The 14,348-nt window shown below is 37.6% G+C and overlaps 1 protein-coding gene across 1 annotated transcript in view; it reads left to right on the top strand.

Annotated features, from left to right (window-relative positions):
• map2k5 (mitogen-activated protein kinase kinase 5) overlaps positions 1-14,348 on the top strand; it is an 86,335-nt gene that overhangs the window by 33,880 nt on the left and 38,107 nt on the right. The window contains exons 12-17 of the mRNA XM_055011010.1: positions 779-840; positions 4,548-4,596; positions 4,717-4,790; positions 5,958-6,008; positions 7,261-7,332; positions 8,824-8,853. Of these exons, the coding sequence (XP_054866985.1) occupies positions 779-840; positions 4,548-4,596; positions 4,717-4,790; positions 5,958-6,008; positions 7,261-7,332; positions 8,824-8,853 (338 nt within the window). The remainder of the gene's footprint in view (positions 1-778; positions 841-4,547; positions 4,597-4,716; positions 4,791-5,957; positions 6,009-7,260; positions 7,333-8,823; positions 8,854-14,348) is intronic.

Genomic DNA, 14,348 nt, shown 5'->3' with positions numbered 1-14,348 from the left:
TCCCCTGTTTCACACGTTTGCCGGCTTGTCAGCGAAGTCTGTATAACCTCTGAACACTTCTTTACTTCGTGGAACTTTTCTTTGATCAGTCATCTCCACTCAGATTTGATTATTGAAAAGAAGAATTAACAGTATTAAAAAAAAATTCATCTACAGTTGCATGTGCACAATGTACACAATGTATGTGTCATCAAGTTAAGATATAACAGTGAATATTGAATATAATGTTAATTTTTATTTACAGCACACTTTTCAAAACTAATGTTCCTCAGAGGGCAGCAAAATAAAGACAGATGAAAACACAGTTCGGTGTCTTAAGAAACAAGGAATTGTTGGAAAAGGTCTACACATTTTTAACAGAAATATAAGACAGTTTGAAAGAAATTAAAACTAAAGTAAAATCAGGAAAGGGTTTTTGATAAAAATAGTTTTTAGAAGAAAGTTTCAGCCAACCTGATTTCTTGCAAAATGCAAACGCTCTGCCTCCCTCAGTTTTTAGTCACTGCTCAAGTATCTAAGAGATAAGAGATATATCATCTGATTATGTAGACTCACTTTTATTCTGAAACATTCTTCAACTAAGTTGACTGCATCTAAAAGTCTGTTTTTTAACTCCACAGCATTGTGCTGGTTGACCATATTGCACTCGTGTTTTGTCAGCTTTATGGATTGTGAAGTGTGAATTTTGAACCCCCATGATGTGCTGTAAATGCCCTTAAGATATTAATGCAGATTTTGCTGTTTCTGTATAAATTCCTGAGCTATTTGTCTCACGCAGGTGGATCTCTGGACGTCTACAAAAGAATTCCAGAACATGTTCTGGGGAGGATCGCGGTGGCAGTAAGTTTCCATCAAGCACACTAAATATTAGTATTACTTGAGTTGATAGAGCATTCTAATGACTATATATTATATATGTTTATATCATGTAATATAAAAAAATACCAAAAAATTTGCCAAAGTAATGTATATATATATGTATAAAATAAAAAACATAAAACTGATGTATTTTTGCAACACTGAGTTTCACAGGGTTAAACCCCCAACACCCAGAACTCCCATGGTGCATTGCAGCACAACAGTTCAGTCATGGTGACCGGCTCTGCAATCGCTACATTATTTCAATTATTTTTGCAATAGAATAAGCATTTTCTAGACTAAACATTTTTAAAATATATAAAAAAATACATTTAAGTAAAAGCATCTGGCCTTGTCCATTTCACATCGGCATCTGATCGCTGCACAGTGTTGCTCTGTGGTGTTGTGCAGTGTGTGGGGAGGGTTTATAAAGCCTAAAAATATATATAAATACTAATATAAATATGGTCGCGGGGGTCTGGAACCTAACCCCTGCGATAGACGAGGGACCTCTGTGCATGTTTTTTTAAAGCCACTTTTCTCAGTATGTATTTTGTGGGAGTCGGCTGCAGTCGTACGCTGTTGCTGATTTCATGCCTCAGATGTCATCGCCCGTCGTTCCTACTCGTCACCATTCTGAGTGTGACCTGTTATTTGTTTGTTGCAAACAGAACTGGCCTGAGGCAAATACTCAGTTTAATAATGGAACAAAACACAGGAGAACCACAGGTGTGAATTTTTCAATTAGCCCTTATTTGGTGGAGTGATGGACAAAGTGAGTGTTGTTTTCCTCTAATCCTCCCCTCCCTCCTTCGCTTCCTCATTTTCTACCCTCAGTTAAAACTAGCATTTTGATCGAAACGGCCTTGATGTTGATTAATGCATGTCTCTTTTACACACTCATTACCCTTCTCTTGTCTCCACCTCCTCTTTTCTGTCTCTCTCCTTTAACTTTGTCCGTAATCAAACAATGACAGCTATTTAGTCAGCGCTAATTCTAATTCACAGCTTTCCCTCCTTTCCACTGTCACAGTTGTTAATTATCACAGAAGGAAAAGCACCCAAGAGGGCGCGAGTGAAGCTGCAAACGCCAGTTGTTGCACTCTCACCACAACCTTGTAAAGCAGCAGGACTTCACAGAGCTTTTGTGCTTTCTTAATTTATCTCAGATGTTGTTTGATGACGGGAGCCTTGAGGCTTGAATCAGCTCTCATATCCCATAAATGAAGAAATCACCTTAAAGCAGTATTATCTATTTAGAAATGAGTAATACTTAAATCTTTACTGCTTACTGACAAGGTGCCCTAACCAAACCACTGAAGGTCTGTCAGAATGGAGGAGAAGAATCTCAGTACCTGGCTTCTCTAATTGTTTAACTCTCCCTTCATCCTCTGGAGAGACGAGTCATCCTGTTCCAAAACGTTTCCTTGCTTCCCTGCATCTGTAGTTGTATTATTTCAACAACTACGCAAAGCTTGTCACTATAGCAAAGGGCTGGAATGATGATTTTCTAGCAAATTGGAAGCTTTAATGTTCAGTTTAACTCTCATTCTGCCATCACAGTTCAATAGAAAGTCTGCTCAGTGCAGCTAACAATTCAAGTCTGGTCAATTTTATGGTCCTTTTCCATGTATTAACACCTAAAGACTGCTGAATTCTTCTTCTTGGGGCTGATTCTTTTACACGCCTATGTTGAGGGATTAGGTGCACCCACCCTGTGTTTTTGTTCAAGAGAATTATCTTCTAAAAACTGCAGGCCATCACGCTGAGGTTTAATGCTTTTAAGAAGTATTCACACTCTTTCCAAGTTTTCTCTTTTTATTACTTTTAAACATTTAATCATGGTCAATATAACGCAGCTGTTTTAACTTTAGACAACAGATTTTTACAAAGTAATATCAAGACTAATTCAACACAGATGCAGCTAACTGGTGCTAAAAGTCACAATTAGTGAAACTGAGATCATCTGAATAGTTGGATTATGTTCATTCTGTCACTTATTATTATAGGATAGCGTTACTTTTAAACCGATAATTCAGTAAGAAAGGATGGTTTTACCTTGCCGACATGTTTCGATGGCATCTGCTGTCTTCTTCAGAGTGATAAAAAAGGACACGTTATCACACGTCGGATGACGCTCTGAGGAAGAGGGCAGATGCCATGGAAACATGTCGCCAAGGTAAAACCATCCTTACTGAATTGTCGGTTTAAAAGTAACGCTATCCTTTGAGATCATCTGATTGCAGTGAATGTGTATTGAGTGGTTGTAGTATAAAGATACCTCTATCTGGAAGGTCCAGTCAGTGAATCAGTTCTCTTCTCTGTCATAAAGCTCTAACAATGCACATCTCTTCCATCTAAGCTGCTGAAGCTTTAAACTCCTACAGAGGAGTCATGGGTGTCTTGGTGGCCTCCCTCACTAGTTTCTTTCTTGCACAGTCGCTCAGTTTTTGAGGACGACCTGCAGAGTTCACATGTGCCATATTCCCTCCATTTCTTAATGATGGCTTTACCTGTACAAATATTTAGTGACTTGGAAATTTTATTGTAACCGTTCACAAAGCTCCTCAGAGTGCTCTTCTGTCTTCATGTTCTAATTATTTCCAGCAGTTCGGATTCACCAGTGACTTGACCTTCCAGATAAAAAATCTTCATACTACAATCACTTGAGATACTTCCACTGCAATGAGATGATCTCTATTCTTCACTTAAAAGGTCCTGAATTTTTCAACAGGAACGTAAATTACATTTTATCTTTTTTAAATAATTGACATTACTTTGTTGAAATCTGTTTCCTGTTTGACATGAAAGAATGTTACTAGAGCTGTCAAAATTAACAATTTAGTGCGGATTAATCCATCATCGTCATTAATCTGATTTAAAAATTTTAATGAAATTAACGCAACTACATTTCAGACAGTTTGTCAGACTTGCCGCCGCACAACCAAGCAACTCGAAATGGAACACGGTAACCAGTATGTTGGCCGTCTCAGTGGGAAATGTAAATACATATTCCCTTGTTTCTTGAATCTGTTTGCTCATACAAAATGAAACGTTATAAATATAGATTAAAAACGAATATCTAATTAATCGAAATCAATCCACAACAACCCTGTGATTAAGCTGCAAAAAAAAGTAATCATTTGACAGCACTAAATACTGATTTTGTGCATTTTTGTCAATAAAGGCCAATTAAATCGACCATGATTTCATCCTGAAATACAACTACACAGTAAGAGAGGAAAACTTCCCAGTAGGGTCAGTACTTTTAATAAGCACCATAGAAACCATAGAATATAAAAGATGGACATCGTGATCATGACGTCACCTGACTCATGAATACTTCTTCTTCTTCTATATAAATAAAATTGAATTGAATTCTTGTTTTTAAGCCTCAAATTTCGTCGTGGCCATATTGCTCTTTTATATCCAGATGTAATGAGCGATGGGTGGATCTGACGGTGAAATCAAGTTTTCTGTCGTTTATATGATGTGTTTTATATGCCGTAAGACGCATCATGAGCAGAATAAGCAGTGAGCATCATGGCTGACTGTCTACCTTGAAACAGCAGCATAATGTTGGCACACAAAAACACATTGTTGAAACTCCAGGACATATTGAACATAATCAATCTAATGCTACATCTAATTAAACTGTGTGTATTTTTCTCTGTTCACTGTGTTTGTAGGTAGTCAAAGGCCTGACGTATCTGTGGAGCCTGAAGATTCTTCACAGAGGTGAGTAAGGTAGCGCGAGGGCTCTGTGTTATTAAAAAAAAAAGAAAAAAGAGCAGAGTTGATAAAGACAAGCTGCAGAGTGCTGATGTTGCAGTTCCATCAAGCAGTTTGTCTCCACAGATGTCAAGCCTTCCAATATGCTGGTGAACACCCGAGGACAAGTCAAGCTCTGTGACTTTGGTGTCAGCACACAGGTACGCTGATTTGTTTGTGGGCGAAAGAGAGAGAGAAGACAGAGAAACAGTTTGTCTACAGCTTCTTGTCCTGTGCAGTCGGCGTGTGTGTGTTTGCGTTTGCATATGGTCAGCTTGTCAATCACGGCATTCATTTCCAACTCAAGACATCAGCGCCGTCCCAGGGGTGCTCCTTTCACATTAACCCCCCCACCATCTCCATTGTTCTGCAGCCTCCAAAAAAATCACTTGTTATAATTATGGCCCCGACACACACACACAACGCCAAGCCTCACTGATATGTATTCAGTAGATTGGGGGAAAGCGTGGGTGGCAGACAATAGCCTCGTCATTGTGTGTGTGTGTGTGTGCGTGTGTGTGCGCCAGTGTGTGTTTTGTAATGTAATCATCAGGGACAGACCTTCACCGTTCCCCAAAACATCAACCCTGAGGACTCTGTCTCCCTTTTCAGCACACACACGCACGCACGCACGCACGCACGCACGCACACACGCACACACGCACACACACACACACACACACACACACACACGCACACACACCATCCCTTCTGTGGCAAATTGTTACTCATTTTTAACCTCCACTTACTTGGCAACTCCAAGGTGTTTTTTTTTTTTTTTTTTTTTCATCTTTAATGTGTGTAGCTCTGGCTTGTCCTCTGTCTGTTTAACTGTATTTTTATGTTTGTCTCTCTCCCTCCGTCTTTCACACTCTTCAGGGCAAAAAGAAAAAAACAGCCATAAGGGAGCAGACACTCATTATCACAGTCCTGTCATTGATGGCATGTGCTATTGTATCCCCACATACACACACAGACACACACACAGTCTCACACACACACAGACACACACACACAGTCTCTCACACACACACACACACACACACACACAGTCTCACACACACACACACAGTCTCACACACACACACACACACACACACACACACACACACACACACACACACACAGTCTCACACAGACTCACTAGTGTCTCCTTGTGTTACTCCTGTTTGCTCCCAAATATCAACCTGACATGCCAATAGATTCAGATAATGTTATTTAGATCCCGCTCTTAGCTTGTGTTTTATTCCCTGATCGAAGACATTGACCCTAAAATTTACAATTAAACACTGTTAATTGGATTGTTTTTTTGTTTTCTTTTTTTGCAGTTGGTGAATTCAATTGCCAAAACGTATGTGGGAACCAATGCATACATGGCGGTGAGTGTTCAACCTTAAGTTTAGCCTCATTTCAAAACTTCAAGCCGACAGTATCACCTCAATGTAAAACATGCTGCTGTTAGCACCAGTGCTAACGTTAGTTACAACAGTCCTGCTAACGGCTAACGATGTAGCCATCCCATAATAGACCACTTTAGAAGACACTGAAAGTGCTTTAGTTTGCAAAAAGTCTTAAAATGTTGAACATAATTGCTGTAATTGGACTTGGAGTTTACAGTAATCTGTGAATGTGGCAGACAGATGAAAAATGCAGATAAATAGAAATGAAACATTTTTGTTGTTTAAATTATTACTCCGTCAAGGAAGCGGAGCCTTGGCAGAGTTATTTCATTGGTTTGTCTGGCTGTCTTTTAATAACTTAAATTTCAACTTTTATCCATCCATCCATTATCTATACACCGCTTAATCCTCACTAGGGTCGCGGGGGGGGGCTGGAGTCTATCCCAGCTGACTCAGGTGAAGGCAGGGGACACCCTAGACAGGTCACCAGTCTGTCACAGGGCTACATACAGAGACAAACAATCACTCTCACATTCACACCTACGGGCAATTTAGAATAATCAATTAACCTCAGCATATTTTTGGACTGTGGGAGGAAGCCGGAGTACCCGGAGAAAACCCACGCATGCACAGGGAGAACATGCAAACTCCATGCAGAAAGATCCCGGGAAAGCCGGGACGTGAACCAGGGACCTTCTTGCTGCAAGGCGAAAGTGCTAACCACTACACCACTGTGCAACCCAATTTCAACTTTTAGTTCATTAAAAAAAATCTAGCTTTTTATAAATAAAAATTGATATCCTCAAAAAAGAACCATCAAAATGACAGCATTTATCAGGCCCAGAAACTATGAAAACAGAATGAATCTGTGGATGTTCAACTTTCTGAAAGTCCTTGAACTACTTATGCTGATGTTATGTGCCATACAGTGGAAAAACCAAACTCAATCCAGGATTTAAGTCATCGAAATCACTTTTTTCTATATTTAAAATTTTATACATTTTATAAATTCTCAACGCGTATATGTCTCTTCATTGATTCATTAGTCAACCAAAACTCATTTGAATCGAAAAAATTTACCGTCAAATACTGCTATATGACAAAAATGTGATTAATAGCGATTAATTAATTACAAAGCTTGTAGTTAATTAGATTAATTGTTTTAATTGCATCGCACTGCTAGTGAAAACTTAAGCTATCATCCTGATGTTGGTTTGTTTTTTCTCCACAGCCGGAGAGGATATCAGGAGAACAGTATGGAATCCATGCGGATGTCTGGAGCGTGGGAATCTCTTTCATGGAGGTATAGCAATTTCTACATGGCTGTCAATAAATTTAATTTATACTCAGGGAAGAATGTGGAGAATTTATGCAGAAGACATTAATTCTTCCAAAATTGCTTTGTTAATTTTTTCATTGTTACACATTTAGGCATCCTGCAGTCCAAATCTAGTGGATTGTGTTGTGTGTGTTAAGGCTGCTTGTTGCTCATTCGCTATCTTTGTTCATCTTCCTACGTAGCATTGATCAGGCGCTTGACTGACACGCTACGTCTTCAAATAACATTTTAGTTTGGGTATTACACTTCGCAGGTCTCTTGTCGTCCCACTGACAGTATTGATTCGCCATTTGTCTCTGTACTAGTACAAACGATTTGGGCTCTTGCCTCACTTTTGTTTGTCAATAATGTTTAATATCATTACAATTATAACAATAATGGATGAGTTTGCAGTGTTGGAGCTGTGTCAGAATTATCGACGTGATCTCTGTGTGATAAAGATGGAGTTTAATAGCAGTGGATCCTCTGGCCCTGCTCTCTTTGTTTGGAGCGGTGGATGCGTGCATTAAGCTAAATTAAATGGCTCGCAGTCCCACTCAGTTTGGATTGATCTTTAGCCTACTAGTTGGTCTATTTATGTTCAAGGAAAGAGGTGAGCGTTTTGACGTTTTAATCACGTAATGTTACCAATAAGCTGCCCTTGACCAAGATGAAAAATGCCCACCCCGAGTGAATTGCCAAATGTCAGGGAGAGCTGTCACCCAACCCCCCAGTGAGAATAGCACACATGCACACATTACATACGACCGCCTCACAATCCTGTCCTCCTCCTCCTTATCCCTCTATCTGCTTCTCTGCAGGTGGTAATTGGAAGGGTTTATTAACTAATAGCTGATGTTGTTTGATGAGGAAGTGTTGTCAGCATGTGGCCGCTAAGCTCACTTCAAAGACTGAAAGTCTCAAGTTCTGCTTGCTGCGGTGGCTTCAGCGCTGTTTTCCTTCCATGCCGTAAAGACGCTGGCAGTTGAAAAGCGTACATTAATGCATCAGTACATGTATTATATTATATGCAGTTTGTTTGCGCAGCATGGTCAGTCCATAGAGTATTTAGTACTGTCTCTTGTGCTTCGAGGCTTTTGTTGAATTCGGCACGGTGCTCTGAGGAAATGAAATGTTTTATTTGTGGTTGATTCTAACTTTTACCTGTTTTCAAAGCCAACCTGTCCTTTGAAATGGAGGAATAATAAGACTGAATAACTTGTAAAAATGTGAATTAAAAAGAAAAAAACAAAGGGTGGACACATTATTGAGCTCCTTCGTTGTCTAATGGAATCCAATCCAAGAAATTTGACCAGAAACGGTATTCGGAGGCCTTCCTCAAGCCTTTCTTGTCATTAACTCCATTATATTTTCTAGTCACATATACTTACACATTACCTGTTAGTTTGACTGAAAAAAAACAAAACTTTTCCACTGTATCCTTGAGTATTTATAATTATTTTCCTCTCCATGCAGCTGGCGCTTGGCATGTTCCCCTATCCACAGGTAAGTGTTTTTTAATGTTGTATTTCATTCGTGTCATTATGTGATAAGATTAGTCCCATAGTGGGGAACGTTTTAATGATACAGCAGCAAAGATAATGGAGATGTTAAAGGAATGAAGTATAAAACATAAAAGTAAACTAAAAAACAAACGAAAACCTTACTGCACAGAATTTTTCATGATTTTAAATTCTGATTGGTTAATACCGGAAAAGCTGGAATGTTTTAGTAGGAATAGGTTTGACAAAACAGATTTTTACTGAGATGATTTCCTGTTGCATTTTTAGTTTTCAGTAACAACATTCTTGATAAACCACTGTGTATTTTCTCAAGATAATCCAGCTAGTTTGGTTTGATTTGTGTTTTGTAGAACTTTTTTGATCATTTTTTTAAGACACGACTTCATAAAATAGCAAAAAAAAAAGAACAAAAAACTTGAGGCTATTGACAGACTATTCCTACTACATTCCTTACTTCTTTGTAGACTTGAATTTCTAGTAGTATCCTTGGTGGGTATGATGGTAGGTTTGTTACAAGAGTCAGTAATTATGAGCCCTGAATGAAACTAATATATCCTCTAAGTTGGAATCTCTGTTTCTCCTTATCTAGATCAATCTAGATAAGTTCTTGATACACAGCTTATACATTGTATACATCCTCTCTTTTGGGCTATTTTTTTCCCTCATTACACTAAGTTAAAATCCTGCTCAAATGTAATTGCCGACCACAGAAGTGGCTTCCCAATCCCATCAAGTATTAATTAGCCCTTTAAGATGGGTTTATCTCACTAATCCCAAGCTGAGCAATCTGAATCTAGTTACCTCAAGTTACCTCCAGGCTGCCCTCCTTTACGAAATGAGAAAGAGGGCAGATTTGAGCTTGTAAGAGTTGGCTTTAACAATCAGACTGTGATTGTATCGACATTATACTTGGAAAATCTTAATTATACTCTAAAACTGTTGGACTTTTAGGCCGTGAACACTGGCCTTCACAGAAGTATAGTTGTAATTTTCCTGTGATCTTAATGCATGCAACAGTTGGACTGATCCATCAGTCAAATGAAACTTCCTTGGTGTTAATTAAAGAAACTGAGCGTGTTGTAACGACTGCAGTGTCTGTGCAGGGTTTCCCTAAATGACTGCTTATTTTTAGATATGCTACTTATTGTTTCTTGGAAAGAGGGGACAAATTTTACTAAATGTTCTAGCTGGGTGTCTCATGAGGCTTTTAAAATCTCTGCGTATCTGCATAAAAAAGTTTTCTTTTAGATTATTGGTGATTTAGATGTTAATGTCCATTACCTCCATGTAAAGATGTTATTTGCCCTCCAGTGGGCCGGACAAGTAAAATCACAGCATAATAACCTATAAATAACCACAATTCCAAATGTTTCCTTTGTTTTAGTGCCAAAAAGTACATTCTGAAAATGTTCATATTTAAGGAATATTTTTTTTTTACAATGCATTATGAACAACCTGAAATTTGTTCAGAAAAACAAATTCAATTTCAACAATATTATGCCTCAGTTTATCATTTACACATTACAACTTCCAGATCACAGAGTGTCTACAAAGACACAAAACATCCAGTCTCAGGTATCTGGAACTGAACAATGTAGTATTTTACTATAAAAAAGACAAAACCCAACAAAAACAAGACAAAATATTACAAAAATGAGACACAAAACGACAAAAGTGAGGAACAAAATGACAAAAAATGACAAAAAAGACACGAAACAGCGAAAAAAACAAAAAATTCGACAAAATTATAAAGCATCAAAAAAAATGGAGACACGACACAAGCGAGACAAAAAAGGACAAAATGAAAAAAATGACACAAAACAACGAACACAGCATAACAAGATGACAAAAAAGACAAAAAACACAAGTGGGACAAAAAGGAAACACAAAACGACAAAAACGAGAAATAAAATGACAAAAACACGAGACAAATGACAAAAACAGACAAAAAACAAAAAAAGGGACAAAATACTAGAAAAATAACACACTAAACGACAAAAGAACAATGAGAAATCTACTGTTTTACTTTATGATCAGAACAACTTGTCATGGTCTAGAAATTATTTTTAAATTTATAGTTTTACTAATTTACAATCTGCAGTTAATGTCTTTGGAATTTTTACACCTTGAGGGCCGGATTGGACCCTCTGGAGGACCGCTTTTGGCCCACGGGCCGCATGTTGGACACCCCTGCTTTAGATAATCATCTGTTATCTGAGAGAAACCAAAATGTGCACCTTGTTGCATGCTTCCATGGTAAACATGGGTTGGATTACAGTCTTTTTATTTATTCTCTGTTGACTGTTAATTTCTAAGTCATGATAGAAGGTAAGCGCATGTCTTTGTGCACCGGAGCAAAGGTGTGTTTATACAGCACTTAGACTGTAGAATGATGTAATTGTCACACAATGACCAATCTGTTTGTCCACGTGTGGAGTGTTTGGCTACAGCCTCAGGCGCGTCTGATTTTAGCTTTCTGTTCCCTCTTTCCTTTTATGTAGTTATCCTGTTAATTGTCAGTGCATGAATTGATAGAAAAGTGGTGGACAAAATATCAGAAACACCTCTCAGTTTGTAGTTCAGGCCGTCACGCAGCTTTCCTCATCTCGGTGTTAATTTTCCTCCTACCTCCATATGGCACTGCAGACAGTTCACCTGCAGGCTGTAGCAGAGCAGTGTGGCGAGAGCGCTCGGATCCAGCTCGTCAGGCGCAGCCAGCCAACGTCCTCAGGCCTAAGCTGTCATTTCTGCAGACGCTGGCACAGCTGTCTGTGCAAAACCCCCTGCTACACTTCACAGAGAACATTTTAGTACAGGCAGAGGCACAAGTTGGAGGAGATAAAAGAGAGAGAGAGAGATTGGAAGCACTGGAAAAATGCTCCTCTCAAAACAAGAAAAAAACTTGTTTCAAGGAACTTTTACCTTGAAATAAATGAAAAAATCTGCCAATAGAACAAGTGAAAAATGGCTTGGTAAGATTTCTTGAAATAAGATATGATATTTAGAATATTGAGATCTCAAAATTAGCTGGGAAAACTTACTGTAAGCTCTATGTTACCAGGATTGTCAAGCTTAGGTGTCTTAAAATAAGCCAGATATGCTTTAAAAAAAAAAAAAAAAAAAAAAAAAAAAGAAGCGGTTTTTCACTCAAAAATAGATTTTTGCTTTGATGTAACCTCCTAATTTGAGATGTATTTACCATCCTGCTGTCTTCATTTATGGGCACCAAAACATATGGTTTTCTTGTCTGAAAAAAAAAAAAAAATTCAGCAAAAATTTTTTCCAAATTTCAGACAGTTTGCAAAACCTTCAGGAAGAAAATTCCCATAATTCCTTAAAGATTTTCCTTAAAAGTTTTATTTTTAAAAAATCCCCCAAATTTGGCAAGAAAATTCTTGTAAATATTTTCAAAAAATGAGTAAACATTTTCCAAAAAAATCCTAAGAGTATCTATAGTGATTCCATATATATCAGTAAAACTTCTAATATTTTCTTTAAGAACATTCACATAAAAATCAACCAAAATCCAGTGAAATTCGCTTTGAAAATGTGAATTTTCTTAAGAAACACTTTTAGCATTTCTTTTTTTCCACCACAAAATGTTCAAAGATTTCCCAAAAATGTTGAAAATGTGGACATCAGAAGTTTTACTGTGAAAATATTTTTTTCCCCACATTTTCAAACTTTAAACTGGGTCAATTTTGACTCCCAGGACGACACAAGGGTTAAACTTATTTTGAGTTTTCTTGTAAAACACAACTCAAAACAAGATAATTTCAAGATTGTTAGACTTAACAAGATATTTAAGATGCATTGTCTTAAAACAAGTCCCTCCATCTGCTGAAATGTCTCTTGTTAAGTGAATTTATCTTGAATCAAGTGGGATGAGACATTGTGACTAAAAATAAGACAAATAGACTTGGTAAGATTTAGAGTTTTTGCAGTGCGGGAATGTGTGGCATCTGGATTTGTCCTGTAGATCGGTAGAAGACACAGGATGAGTTGCTAAAGTTGGTGAAATTTTTGCAGTTTTAGCCGTGTGTTGTTCACACTTTGAAATGCTGATGAAGTGTGTTTGCTTTCCGCTTGCTTTTATTTTTGTTTACTTGGTACATTCTCTCTCTGTCATCCTTTTTTGTGTGTGACTCACAGTGGAGTCATCACCTCGTGTTTCTCATGATTAGAGATGGTCTCTTTAATTCCACTTCACCACATGTCGGGATTCATTTGCATTCTTTGTCAGGAGTTAATGGAGTTTTGCACGGCTCGCTCTGAAAGTCTTTGAAGACACCAGACCTGATGTGATGTGTATACAGCCGCCAGCGCTATTGTTCCTGATTGATTTGTTGTCTTTTTGGTTGGTCTATGGTTGTTTTTGTTTCTCTTCGTTTTGTCATATTCTCTCAGATTTGAATGAATTTCTGGATGAAACACCGTGTCAGAACTTCCATTACACATCACTGCATCTATCAAACGGTGTAGATGATTTCCCTTTGGTACTTTGTTTTTCCCTCTCAGATGAAACGGAAAGGAACTGGTATCTGTTGCTAGTGTGTACTGAACGCATAAACAATGTTTTCTGTAATTTTTCAGCAGCCAACAGCAACTCCTGCACACTTTGTAAACAGTTAACACTTTATTTCACCGGATTAGACTTCACTGTTAGGCTTCAGATCACTTTACAAGTCACATAAATAAAATTTTGGCTCTTCCTTGTCAATCTTAAGTATGTAAAGCTGCACTACGTCTGTCACCATTTATTATCATGCTAATCATTGTCCCCTGAACGTTCTGAATAATGCACAAAACCTTACGTCTGGCTTCCACATGCAGCTGATGAAGGACAGCATCTTCTAAAGGTGGAATATTTAGGCTCCATAGAATCAATAAGGTGGTGCACTCTTTGTCTCACGTGTCATTTTGTCTCTTGCTTTTGTCATTTTTTTGTCTAATTCTTGTCGTTTGTCCATTTTTATGTCACTTTGTAAGTTTTTGTCAATTTTTTTGCTTCTTTTTTTTGTTTTGTTTCCTGCCATCTGTCTCATTTTTTGTCATTTTGTTTCTCGTTTTTGTAGTTTTGTGTCGTTTTTCCAATATTTCATCTTGTATTTGTTGTTTGTCTTTTTTTTCAGTCTGACTTTTGCCGTTTGTCTCATGTTTTTGTCATTTTGTTTCTCGTTTTTGTCATTTTGTGTTTTCTTTTTGTTTCGCTTGTGTTTTTTGTCTTATTTTTGTCATTTTGTGTTTTGCTTTATTTGTTGTTTTGTCGTTTTGTGTTTTTTTATATCTCACTTGTTGTTTTTTCGTCATTTTGTTTCTCACTTGTCATTTTTTTGTCTAATTTTTGTTGTTTGTCCATTTTTTGTCACTTTGTAACTTTTTGTCAATTTTTTCGTCTCTTTTTTTTGTTTTGTTTCCGATCATCTCTCATTTTTTTGTCATGTTTCTCGTTTTTGTTGCTTTGTGTCTCATTTTTCC

This window comes from Amphiprion ocellaris, chromosome 1 (assembly GCF_022539595.1).
Source record: "Amphiprion ocellaris isolate individual 3 ecotype Okinawa chromosome 1, ASM2253959v1, whole genome shotgun sequence".
In the NCBI taxonomy this organism is placed as follows: Eukaryota; Metazoa; Chordata; class Actinopteri; family Pomacentridae; genus Amphiprion; species Amphiprion ocellaris.
This window is presented reverse-complemented; position numbering and strand designations above follow the sequence as displayed.